Raw genomic sequence first — 13,499 nt, 5'->3', positions numbered from 1 at the left:
CTCCTTACGTACCAATCAATCTACTCATTAATCAACCAATCCCACTTTCCTACCAACGTACCTACACACAATCTACCAATCTAGATTCCTACTACCCAAGGTCGTAATTATAATATATATTGGGGGACACACATTCCCCCGTTATTCAAATATGCTGGAAATGCCCCCCCCCCCCAATATATTGCTATAAAATATATTTCTGTTTATATGATTGTAGTCATGGTTGTACTTAATTAATCCCTAATCTCTGCCATTACATACAATGAAACAAGAAAAGGTAAAAAAGATAGAACAGAGCAACTTAATACAATACACTATTATACATCATTGTTATATATATATATATAAAGTCCATCCTATGTGTTAGTGAATGTTTTTAGATTTTAGGCAGGAAATTCGTTTTCAAATTTAGATTTATTTTTTTCTGGGGGGGGGGACCCCCCACACCCCCTAGAAGATTTGGTCTCCCTCAATGTTGACTCCATGGCTACGGCCTTGCTACTACCTACCCAGTTACCTATTCACGTGTCTACTGATCTACCAACCTACTTACCCACTAATCTAGCGATGTGCCCCCGTACCATCCAATCTACCTGCCTACCTACATTCCGACCTGCCTACCCACTGTCTCACCAACCTTCTGACCGACTTTACCTTCCTACCTTCCGAAGTTACATTGTCGGCGCACTTGCTGTGATGCTTTGTCAGTGTGTGTATAACTTAATTCCTGTTTATTAACTTCTAAAAGTAACCATGGGTGGGTACTTCGTGTAGACTCTGCAGTGCTTGCATGCATTCACGAGCTTAGCATCGAGAGCCCGTGCCAATTTCGACGACACACAATCACCGTGCGAAAAGCAATTGTGATGTCACTGCGAACAGCAATCTCACGGCACCTGCCTGCCACGAGATGTACCCACGTACTTACATATGCAGCTATACCTACCCATTCATCTACGAATCTGCCTGCCTATCCACCTACTCATCTACATTTTCGTCTCCCTGTTTGCCTACCTGCCTAAATACCTCCTTGCCTATCCACCTACCAGTTCAGATGTCAACACTCTTCGTAGCTTTCCGCATTTATTTCCACTGTTTCCATGGCTGCACGGTGCTACGTGCAATCTCCAACCCTAAGTCACTTGATCTGTCTGCTCCCCCTCTGTTCTCAATAAGGGTCATTGCGTAAAACCTCAGCATACAATATCATTTAGATAGATAAATCAACCTCCGTTCTGTATATCTACACACAATATGTATGTTGAACTTCTTTCGTACCGTGCTAATCGAATGTGCGCAATATAAATATAGACAGGATGTGTATTAGTCCAGTGGCCTATTGGCCTTTTAAAGTGTTTACACCAACTGTGAACACGGTGCGTCCTTCTGGGGCTCAGCAGAACGCACGTCCTCTATATGACAGCGTCTGGTCGGTGCAAAATCAACCCTTACTCACCACCAGCTCACACCACCAGCTCACTCAGAGACGTCGTTGTGTGTGTGGTACCGTAGATGGGCCGCACTTACCGGCAGTGGTAGACGGGGCCCGTCTGCAGGGGGAGGGGCTGCAGTGCCAGTCCAAGAGGGGAGGGGCTGCTGGGGGCTCAGGATCCCAGACAGCTAAGCCCCTCGGCGCTACCAACGGGGGGGCTGCGGGGGATCTAGGATCCCACGCAACCCCACCCCTCGATGGGCAAGGGGCATAAAAGGGCACCTCCCCAGCCGATCTGGACCAGTTGAAGACCGAAGCCGAAGATCAGCTAGGTAGGGCCTCCCCCTAGGCACCCATAGCCGGAGGACCCTGAGTGTCGTCCTGTGTCAGGGCACGTGAGCCCGGAGGCAGTACCTACCCAGACAGTGGTACAGGAGGACAGTAACCCTGAGTGTTCTGGGACTGTACTGCCGAGCGAGGTGTTTTAATAAATAGTGTTGCCTCCAAGAACCGTCTCCGGTGTCTCCTGAATCCACAACACTACATGTGCCCTCTACAGCAGGCTGAACGATGATAGTGGCGAGTGGTTTTATTGTAGCGGTAGGCCTACCAGTTTCGTTTTAATGAAGTAATACATAATGTACAGGCCTCGGTCAATCCGCTGCTGGATAGAGGAATCCCTATCCCATGCCGGCCAAGGAGGTGATAGATAATTTCGTGTGGTCAATGAGGAGCACATTTTGTAAATTCATTTCGAAAGTGATATTTACTTAGCCGTCCAATTGCTCCTGCCTGAGAGTTGGTAAATTGCAGACGCAACGCACCCACCCACTCACCGCCTCCAAGTTTACATTTGGGGCAGTGCAAATTTGGATGGTCCATGGCTTGGTGTCCGTAGCCACAGGAAGAGAGAGAGAGAGACAGAGTCTTTTATTCACCACTTGTGCATTGGTTGTCGCGGTTTGTGCGGATCCGATTAAGCGCTTCCCATTGTTCCCGTGGAAGTGGTGTCACGGTGGTGGGCTGGCCGATGTGCCATTGTGTCGTGGAAGCAGGGCCAGTGTGTTGGTGGGCTCGCTGATCAGGTGCTTGCAAGCCACGAAAGTGGTCCGCGCCGTCGCGATGTTGACATTTTGCGTCGCGCAGAGCTTGTGGCCGCGCGTCTCCACTGTGGCCGAGTTCGGGATCTCGGCCGTGGATGCGGGACGTTGTTGGGACGTTCAGATCGTCGCTCATTGGCAGATTGGAGTCGACTTCTTCTGATCGGTGCGATTGACAGAGGAGTGTTTCAGCATCAAAGGCGAAAATCCACTGCTGCTGCTGCGAAGTAATTGGTCGGCGCAGGAAGCCACGGCAATGGCGTAGATTTTACAGTTCCCGTGATCGTTCGCATCGAGGAGTCAGTGAGTCGGAAGTGGCAGGGTTTTTCAGCACTGGGGGGGGGGGGGGGGGGGTGAGTTCCCCGGGGCAATGGTCGATGTCCAAAGCATTTGGGTATCTGCCCCCCCCCCCACCTAGCTCGTACCAGTTAATAATCATGGGGGTTGTTTGGCCATACTTCACCACGCGAGGGCATGCGTTGGTAAAATGGTGGCCCAGGATCTGTTCGGATATCTCTGCACAACGATGAGAACTGTGGTCAGGAATTACAAACTCGGGTCACCGGGTTCACAGCGCGGCGCACTAACCACTGCACCACTGCTGCACCCCCAGATTTACTCAAATGACTGACAAAAGGAATTTTAAAAAAGTGAATACAAATCTGTGTCGACCGACTTCCATGCCTTTCCGGGTCATTGTTCTGGGGTATGCCGATACAGCAATAGGCGTCATCAATAGGCGTCGGCCATTGTGTTCCTGTTCTCGTAGGAGATATTTTGAAGCTTTTAACATCAATCTCCTGCCCTGTAAAGTGTCTCTGGTTATAGTCTGAAAACCGGAACGATCACTTTGAGGGGTCTAAATTCCCTGAAGCAAGTCTTGACCTTGAAGGATGTGATTATGTATTGGCTCTATGTGTGTACATGTATTGCGTGTACCTGTGTATGTATGTAAACGGGTCTTGGGCCTCCCCTAGGTCGACTCAGCCTCAAATGAGTACCCGGTGGGATGTGTAAAGATCACCACTGGGGAGACAAAGGCGGCCGGGCGCGTGTCGTGCCGGCCCCCGTAGGTGCTCTCTAACAGCACTTGCCCCAACAGCCAATTCAGGCTATACAGGAGATCTTTGTCTTCTACATTTGGTATGGCGAGGGTTAGCGCAATGGTTCGTGCACTGCGCTATGAACCAACCACCTAAGTTTGATTCCCAGCCACAGCTAAGAGTGGCGATTATATTAACCGGTCCTGGGCCTCCCCCAATTTCGACTCGGTCTTAAAGAGTACCTGGCGCAGCGTGTAAACGTCAGCTCTGGTTCTGGCCACACGACCACCTCGTGAACAGTTTTGGCTTTAAGAGGCGCTTGCTCACAACACTGGCCCCAACAGCAATACAAATCCCTACCCTATAGCCTTGACGAGGCTACATTGGGAATATTTGTATGCATAGTATGTGTGCGTGTGCGTGTACTGTACGTGGAGTTTTTTGCGGAGAGTGCTGGCATTGAATCAAAATGTTTGCGTTTGATTCCTGGCACGTGACACAAGAACCTGACGTCGAATCAGCCATAGATGAATACCACTCGCAGTGTGTAATGAGCAGAATGGCAACATTGGGAAGAAAAAGGCAGCCGACCCGTCTTTTGCCATGCTGGCCTTAATAGGTGGTCACAAACAACCCCTTAATCCACATTATTGGGTTAAGTGTGGTCTGTTGCACCGCACTTGAATCTCTGTTCCAATAATTGGCATCAATTATTGAGATTCATGAATTTGAATGAAAACAAAGACAGTTGGCAGCGGGAAATGCAGGGTGGCTCCATTTTTGCCAATCACCCTGGAGCCAGTGGCACAACAACGATAATCATAAAAAAAAATACTCCCAATCATTTATTCAGGAAAGCGTCACTGAGCCTCCAGAGTTGTTGTTGTCAGGAGGGTCCTGCTCACATTGGGTTTGGCATTGTGTGGCGGGGAAACCAGGAGTACCCATGGGGAAAATCCAACAGGCATGGGAGAGGTGGGGGACATTCAGCACTGCCATCTCCTGGCCATGCCTCTCAGCCCCGCGCTTGCGGCACCCGATAAACCCGAGCGGCAGTCATCCATCCAAGTACTAACCAGGCTCAACAACTGCTCGGCTTGCGGATTGCGACGAGATCGCAGTGTTGTGGTCATAGGCGTAAGAGGGTCTCTGATTGAATATCCTCTGTCACTCAAAGTTGTTTTATGCAAGCAACCAATGCAGATCAGTCAAACCAAAACACCTGCTTCTGTCCCGTGTGACCTTTACACCGAACCTTCACCAATCCCACGTGGCCCTCAATTGCATGTACCTAGCTGGGCACAAGCTCAGCGGCCACTTTTCTTAATCGTGGGCCCCTCGTGCAGGGAATTCAATTGGAGGCCGTTCGTTGCCAGTCAGATTTCCCCCTCTTCCTTGGTAGCCCGATTCCTTGGGCCCCCTCCGGCCCGTGCGGCCTGGTGCAGTGGCACCGCCTGCACCACTCGATGGCCACGCCACGGGGCTGGCCCCTTGTGCGCACCGCGGATGAAACGCCGGCGTTGTGGTAAACCGTGCAACCAGCCGGCAGGTTCGACTGCGGAGGTAAGCCTGCACCTGCCGGGGTGTTGAATAATTTAATGCTGAGCTGACCTAGATGAGTACAATTTATGTACCACGTGTTGTTTGTTCGCTGTATAGAGTACCTTTCCCAACGAGCATTATTTATCATCATCACGATTCACAGCCATGAACTATCCACGGCTGGATGTCTCCATAGAATGATTCCCATTGACTTGTCACAAAGTGGTGCATAGTTTATCGAGCTAATGCAGGTGATGGTGTCAGTCGACCGCTCCTCCGCCCCAGTGGTGATACCTGAACTCGCCCTTCACCAACCTCACTGACCAGCACGATGAAGTATGGTCAAACAACCCGAGACGGAATGGAGATGTCTTCAGAAGAGGCTTAAATGTATAATAATAATAATAATAAACACATTCCTGCGGAGGGAGCTGGTAGGAACGTTGGGTTGCTCGGTCAATGGCCAGGGTCAACGGCGGCGTGGTGTATTCCGCAAATATGCCCGACTGTGAGGGCGGGCACAAGCCGGCGTGAGTAGGTTAAACGTTGAGTTTTATAAGGGCACCACGGGGTGACCAGCCCCTCCCCACCCAACCCCACCCCTTCCACCCAGCCCCTCCCCACCCTCCCCTCCCAACCCAGCCCCACCCCTCCCACCCCCCACCCAGCCCCACCCTCCCCACCCAGCCCCTCCCCACCCTCCCCTCCCTGCACGACGGACGGACACAATAATCCCCTGTGGGCTGGTGGAACCAGTGGGTTCCTACCAGTATAAAAGTTATTTATCTAGGAAAGCCACACCGAGTCCATAAACCCATTTGCAGGAGGGTCCTGCTACGTTTTTGGTTTTCTATTTGTACGATGTTCTCAGCCAATTAATGATGAGCGTGTTTATTATTGACGTGGGGCGGAAACCGAAGAGTGCACGGAGAAACCCCACGTGCAGAAGAGGGGGGGGGGGAGGTCACACTTTGTTCCTGTACAGATGGGAACAGATGTAGATTCGTCCTCTCTTTGCTGTACCACCCTCCTGGCGAGCCACGGGGGGGGGGGGGGGTATGGCACGTGCTCAACGCCCACGGGAAGGGAGTTTCGCGGCATTCGTGTGATCCGCCAACACTGAAAAGCATCGATTTAAAAACAACAACAACAATCGAGCAATCCAATGTACCTTACGGGTTTTGTTCTTTTTACTTAGTTCACAGGGGCTTGCGCATCCCCAGCCTTCGTCTCAGAGCTTTGGCTGTATACGCCGTGGGGCACCGATTTTTAATGAAAACTTAAACTGGTTTGTTTTCACCACTCGGGGGTAATCAAACACGTTACAGGTTGTGCCCATCCTTCTTGCCCAATGTTAGCTCTTCTTTGTACGAGTGGCAAAGACAAACATTCCCGTATAGCCGTAACAGACTCTTGGGGCAAGTGCAGTTAGCAAGCACCTATGAAGGTTAGCATGGCACGCAAAGGGGTGGGTGGCCAGCACCACGCGCGGCCGCCTTTGTCTCCCCAGGTACCCATTTCAGGCTGACATAGGGAGGCCCAGGACCATTCTAGATTTGAAGCTTTCGTGACTGCAAGAATTCATACTCTTAGGTTTTTTCGGTAAAGTCACGTAAACAAAAGAATAGAATAGAAAAAATAATAGAACTAAAATATTATGTTATTTTATTATAATAAAAATAATAGGAAAAATTATAGAAATAAAATATTATTTTATTTCTATTTTTATTTTTTTATTTTTATTGATTATAATTTTTTTACCTAGGCCCAGGACCAGTTCAGATAATGGTCACAGGTGTTCGTAAGCCATGACTACTGGATATCTGTGAAAAAGAGCTTTATAGCTCATCGGATTACTCCAGTAGAAATGCATATTCTGATGATTCTGACCGGGAATCGAACTCCGATCACCAGGTTCGTAGCGCATCACCATGACAACTATTCTAACGCCCCTTCACCCCAAAACATGCGCACACACACACACTGTCAAACACAGCAGTGCAGCCAGACTTTCACTCGGGAGTGCTGCCAGCGAGCCTGAATGGCGCATGAGGACGTGGGTATGGTTGACAGCACGCCCGGCCGCATTTGTCTTCCCCGCCCCCCCCCCGTGTCAACCCAATGGGAGGCCTCGGACAGGGCCACAGATATCACTCGCCACTGAGCTGTGGCACAAGGACACACGTCAGCATGAGGCCTGTGACAGGGTGCGCATCACCAATAGCCAAACTTGACTTAAAGCTTTCGTGACTGCAGGAATCCATATCCTTGGGTTTTTAGGTAAAGTCGCGTCGATAGGTTAAATTAAAATAACAAAAAAATAACAAAAAACTACGACGTTTCGATCGCAACACAAGCGATCATCTTCAGGAAGAAAAAAAAAGACGACCGCTTGTGTTGCGATCGAAACGTCGTAGTTTTTTGTTTGTTATTTTTTGTTATTTTCTTTGAACCTATCTACGTGACTTTACCAAAAGACCCAAGAATATGAATAGCCAAACTCACCAGCAATGCGTCCCGATTTCATCGGATCTCGGAAGCTAAACAGGCTCGAACTTGGATTCGTGCTTGCATGGGTCGACCAGCATGAATGGAACGGGTTGTCATAGGCTGCTGCGGCGCTAGAGAAAGTTCAGCAGAATCCATTGTTGTACTGTATTATGCTGTAACTCCTGTGCACCCCCACTTTCAGAAAACCCACACTGATCAGCACACGACAACCAACCATGCGTGGGAGAGCTTCCATCCAGCGGTAGATTGACGGAGGGCTGCACATTGTTGAATGCATTTTTGTAAAAATAGATAGTCACAAATTTGTATATATGTCACTACCTGTGTACCCAGTAAGCGTGTAACGTTGGGCAACATTGGGTGAACGTTGGGCAAACATTGGGTGAACGTTGGGCAAACATTGGGTGAACGTTGGGCCAACGTCGGTGCAATGGTTCCAACCACATGGCAACGTTGCGCGATAACATTTCGGCTTGCGCGTCGCGACGTCATTGCGAACAACACGCAGCCTGACACCGCGGCGGCGAGAGAGGTTTTACATTTAGTTGTTTGTGTTTTAATGTGGCGGTGTACTTGACCGTGCATCTGCCCCCCGCCCGCCCCCACCCTGCTCCCTGCATTCCCCGTGGCAGCTACTCGCACACCTGGGCCAGGCCCGGGCCCGCAGGGAGTGGAACGCGCCGCCCATCGCCGTGACCGAGGGGCCCACGGGCCCCTACCCCAAATACCTCACCTCGGTACGCACACACACGCACACCAAATACCTCACCTCGGTACGCACACACACACACACCAAATACCTCACCTCGGTACACACGCACACACACACGCCATATATATCTCACCTTGATACACACACACACCAAATACCTCACCTCGATACACACACACACACCAAATATCTCACCTCGGTACGCACACACACACACACGCCATATATACCTCACCTCGGAACACACGCACACACACACACACCATATATATCTCACCTTGATACACACGCACGCACACACACACACACCAAATACCTCACCTCGGTACACACGCACACACACACCAAATACCTCACCTCGATATGCACACACACGCCATATATATCTCGGCTCGGTACAAACACATGCCAAATACCTTGCCTAGGTACGCACACAATGTATACCCTCGGTACGCACACACACACCATAAACCATACACTGTGGCACGCCTGGCCGTACCAGAGCGCACACCACCGCACACAAACACTGTACACGCCATACACACACCTTGTGACACCGCAACAACACCACGCAAGCACCGTCACCTCTGCACGGAACACAAACAGTGTTCCTCACCACCTCAAACACCACGCCACGACTTGCAGCTCGCTCTACAGTGACCATCAGTGTCTCCCCTGCCACCAGTAGTGGATGAGAGTGGGGGGGGGGGCAATGCCCCCTTCCCTCCCCTCTTTCGAAGTTTCTAGATGTGCCTCTGGTAGCCGCCCTGTCGATCTTCCACTGGATTTAAGGTGGGGGGGGGGAAGAGGCTCATGTAGGCCGTTGGAACCACGTTGGACGAACGTTGGAACGATGTTGAACGAACGTTGGAACGACGTTGGATGAACGTTGAATGAACGTCGGAACAACATTCGACGAACATTTCCAACCGCGTCAGGTGCCAGCGTTGGCCCAACATTGTGTACTTACTGGCTAGGCACTGCTCTTAATTATAGGGGGAACGGGCCCCTCTATGCCTTCCCCCATATAATCTCCTCTGCACCCCCCCCACCCCACTTCTGCACCGCCAGGTGATCACGGACAACGAGAAGCTGATGAAGGTGACGTACCGCATCTCGGGCGAGGGCACCGACCTCGAGCCGCGCGACTGCTTCTCCATCGACGAGGTCTCGGGGAAGATCTTCCAGAACAAGGAGCTGGACCGCGAGGAGCGGTGGTCCTATAAGGTGCGGGCTTCTAGCGCCATGGACGGCCGTGTCCGCACAGGCGTCACCCATAGGTTTCCCCACAGGTGTGCGCATAGGTGCCGCCATGGGTTCCTGTTGGCATTGTCAGCTAGAGCAGGAGTAGCGGTATCGGTTGCGGCAACATAAGTGTTATTTATGAAATCAGTCATCATCATATGCAGCATCACCACCAGTAGCAGTAGTTGCACCACCATCGCGATCGGCAGTGCGCGCGTTGCGATGATGACGATGTCCTTGTCTTCGCCGCCCTGCACCCGCCCTGTCGCCGCGCACAGCTCAACGTGCAGGCGTACGACGACAAAGGGCAGGCGCTGGAGCAGCCCCTCGAGTTCGACATCGTGGTGAAGGACATCAACGATAACGCGCCCGAGTTCTCGTCGTCCAACATCAAGGGGTCGGTGCAGGAGGGCGTGCCCGTCGGCGCCTTCGTCATGCAGATGTCCGGCACCGACAGGGACCAGGCCGGCACGGACGCGAGCGCCATCGCCTACCGCATCGTGTCTCAGAGCCCCGCCAACGCCTTCACCGTGGACCGCAAGACCGGAGTGGTGCGCACCACCAGCTTGCTGGACCGCGAGGTGAGGGGGGGCCGCTGCATGTCGCACGCACGGAGACCGGGTTTTCAGGAGTCGATCGGTCAAACGCCACCGGACGGCGTCGAAGTGGCTGCCTTGCCAGAGAATGGCAGGTACAGCAAGCGGAGGCGAGATGTTAACTGCCACGCCTGGTATACAGGAGGTCGTGGGTTCGATCCCGAACCCTGGTGCCTGCTGTATATTTGGAGTTTGCGTGTCTCTCTCCCTGTGGTCGCGTTGATTTTTCTCAGGATACTCCGGTTTTTCCCTCCACATTTAGAAACACACAGTTAAGAGTTTTTGGTTGCTCTACATTTACACGTGATAAGCCACTTCGTTGAGCTGTCATTAGTGACCAGTTCGCTCAGTGGGCCTTACCTGGTAAAATAAAAAAAAAGTTTAGTTTTTTGTTTAGTTGTTATTATCACAATCATCATTGCACTTGTTTACCCAGGAAAGCCTCACTGAGTCTCAAGCCTTCGTGTTATTTTCGAGGGGGAGCGATGCTGCCACGCGTAATCCCAACCGATAAATTTGTGGAAACATTTTCATATTTCGACCACGGCCCTGGAAACACAATGACCTACGCTGGCAAATGACATCGCGCGATCTTTAACGTCCACCGTGAAGCAGATGGCGCGTATTCTTATGACGAATGCCTCCGCAGTAATCGCCTGGAATAAAGAGGGCTGCTGACTAATTTGCAAATACATTTTCAGCATTGGGATGTTTGGCCCAATACCAGTTGTGTTGTATGTTTTTGTTTATTATTTTTAGATTATTTTCAGTCTGTATGCGGATTGCACGTGTGGGTCTTCTCCGGGTACTCTGGTTTTCCTCCCAAATTACACTCTTTAGAGTTGGCCAAATATCCCTATATAGGGCCATAGAGCTTAAGAACGTTTTGTGTCCGGTACTGGCTGTCTTCTCCACTTGTCTGTGGTTTCCCGCACCTCTGAAATAATTTTGTCTCTCAACTGAATGGACACTGCGTGCATTGCACATTCTAAATTACAGACGAACGAGTTAGGCTCCGGAGGTCTGTTCGTAAGTCGATTTGTTCGTAAGTCCAACTTTACTCCTGCGTCTCCTTATCCGGAGACTATGGCCACTTGTGACCGCCGGTGGGATGCGTTTCTCGGCAGACGGTGGACTCGTACAGCCTGGTGATGGAGGCGTCCGACAAAAACGGCGACGGCTCGGGGTTGTCCAGCACGACGGCCGTCTCGATCAGCGTGGGGGACATCAACGACAACCCGCCCGTGTTCTCCGAGAACATGGTAAGGGGCGGCGGCAGCAGCGCCACCTGACGGGATGCCCAGCGAAAGCCGACGAGCTGAACGTGGGCGCTGCGGTGGCAAGGAGATGTTAACTCCCTCGCCTGGTATGCAGGAGGTCATGGGTTCAATCCAGACCCTGACGCCTGCTGCTGCTGTATATTTGGTGTTTGCAAGTTTCTCTCTCCATGGTCGCATGGATTTTTCTCCTAGTCCTCCAGTTTTTCCCTCCACATTTATAAAAATGCATTTCGAGTATTTTGCTGCTATCAATTTCCACACTATGAGCCACTTTGTTGAGCTATAATTTGTGGCCAGGTCTCTATAGCTCAGTGGGCCTTGCCTGGTAGAGTAAAACAATTATTTAGTTTAGTTTTAGTCCAGTGTGGTGGTTGAACAGTGCGGATGAGATAAGCCAGTCAAGTCAGTCTGGTACACCACGGGTAGAGGGATGGCCGAGTGACATTCATGGGAAAAAGAGTGATAAGGAGGCAACTGAGCAACTGGGGTGGATCGGCGAGCGCTGGAATCATCCATCAATCGACCCGAAGTGGTAATACAACTGTGGCAACAAAGCATTTATTTATTCAGTAAAAATTAAGGATATGAACGTTCGAATTCTTCAGTTCGTGTAGATCGCACGACAAGTTTCTAGGATGAGAGTGCCCTTCATAGGAGGAATGGTAACCCTGATGGTAAGCTACTGTCGGGCGTCTCACAACATCGCTCTCTCTGTGCATGCGCCGCAGTTCACCGGCAAGGTGGAGGAGAACAAGAAGGATGTGGTGATCGGCCGTGTGAAGGTGACGGATGCCGACCTGGTGAACACGCCGGCGTGGCGCGCGCGCTACTTCATCGTCAGCGGCAACGAGGGCGGCAACTTCGCCATCGAGACAGACCCCGTCACCAACGAGGGCGTCGTCAAGCTCATCAAGGTACCACCACACGACGGTGTCACACGGGGTCCTCGCTGCTCGCTCGCCTGCACGGCCCACGTCCTCCACGGCCCCGCATCTCCACATCCCCGCGTCTCCACGCCCCTGTGTCCCCGTGACCCCACGTTCACCTGTCCCCGTATTTCCATGCCACCATGTCCCCCTGCCACCGTGACCCCCATGCTCCCGTGCCCTCCGTGTCCCCGTCCGTAACCCCCCATATCCCCCGTGGCCCTGTCATTCCCCCCACGTGTCCATGTGTTCTCCCGTGACTGACCCTGCGCGTCCCTCCCTCCCCCTCGCCGATCCCCCCCCCCCGCAGCCCTTGGACTACGAGATGACGTCATCGCAGTCGCTGTCGATCCGCGTGGAGAACGAGGTTTCGCTCGTTAGCGGCAGCAGCTCCTCTAGCTCCATGAGCGTCTCGGGCGGCGGCGGTGGTGGCGGCGGCGGTGGCGGCAGCAGCAGCCACAACTCCATGTCCATGTTCTTGGTGGACGTGCTGGACGTGGACGAGCGGCCCGTGTTCGCGCCGAACATGATCCGCGTGGACCGGCTCGAGGGCCAGGCCACGGGGCAGAGCCTCGCAAAGTTCAAGGCGTCAGCACCGACCTCCGTGCCCGGGGGCGCCTCCCACATCATGCGGTGAGCCACAAACCGATCCCACTCGGTAGACAGCGGGGGATGGCGGGTGAGGAAAGGTGGAGGGTGGATAGATAGAGAGAGGAAGGGAGGAGAGAGAGAGAGTTTGGGGATAGAATGGAGTTGGAGAGAAGACATTGGAGAAAATATTTGAGAAAGATAAGAGTTCGGAGATGAAGAGATGGAGGCACAACGAGCGTGTGCGCAGATAGGGTTGGGATACTTCACAAGGAGATACAAAAATAGACCGACAGAGAGATAAGACACATTCATAGAGAGAGAAACACGCATAGATAGAAATACAGAGAGGTAGATCTGTGTGTGGTGAGGTAGGGTTAAAGATATACAGATAGACAGAGGTAGTTTTATTATTTATTATTTATTTTTTACCTACGTGACTTTACCGCAAAAAACCTAAGAGTAAGACAGAGATAGATCTGTCTATGGATAAACATAGATCAATCAATGTTATGGAGAGATAC

At 51.7% G+C, this 13,499-nt stretch overlaps 1 protein-coding gene across 1 annotated transcript in view; it reads left to right on the top strand.

The window, feature by feature from the left end:
• LOC133340152 (cadherin-4-like) overlaps positions 1–13,499 on the top strand; it is a 33,278-nt gene that overhangs the window by 3,153 nt on the left and 16,626 nt on the right. Inside the window, exons 2-7 of the mRNA XM_061548224.1 lie at positions 8,261–8,365; positions 9,412–9,567; positions 9,864–10,166; positions 11,309–11,443; positions 12,190–12,375; positions 12,698–13,020. Coding sequence (XP_061404208.1) covers positions 8,261–8,365; positions 9,412–9,567; positions 9,864–10,166; positions 11,309–11,443; positions 12,190–12,375; positions 12,698–13,020 — 1,208 coding nt within the window. The remainder of the gene's footprint in view (positions 1–8,260; positions 8,366–9,411; positions 9,568–9,863; positions 10,167–11,308; positions 11,444–12,189; positions 12,376–12,697; positions 13,021–13,499) is intronic.

The sequence above is a fragment of the Lethenteron reissneri genome, chromosome 9 (genome assembly GCF_015708825.2).
Source record: "Lethenteron reissneri isolate LAM-NWPU_2019-01 chromosome 9, ASM1570882v1, whole genome shotgun sequence".
NCBI classification, from domain to species: domain Eukaryota; kingdom Metazoa; phylum Chordata; class Hyperoartia; order Petromyzontiformes; family Petromyzontidae; genus Lethenteron; species Lethenteron reissneri.
Note: the sequence above shows the minus strand (reverse complement) of the source record. Positions and strands in the feature narration are given on the sequence as shown.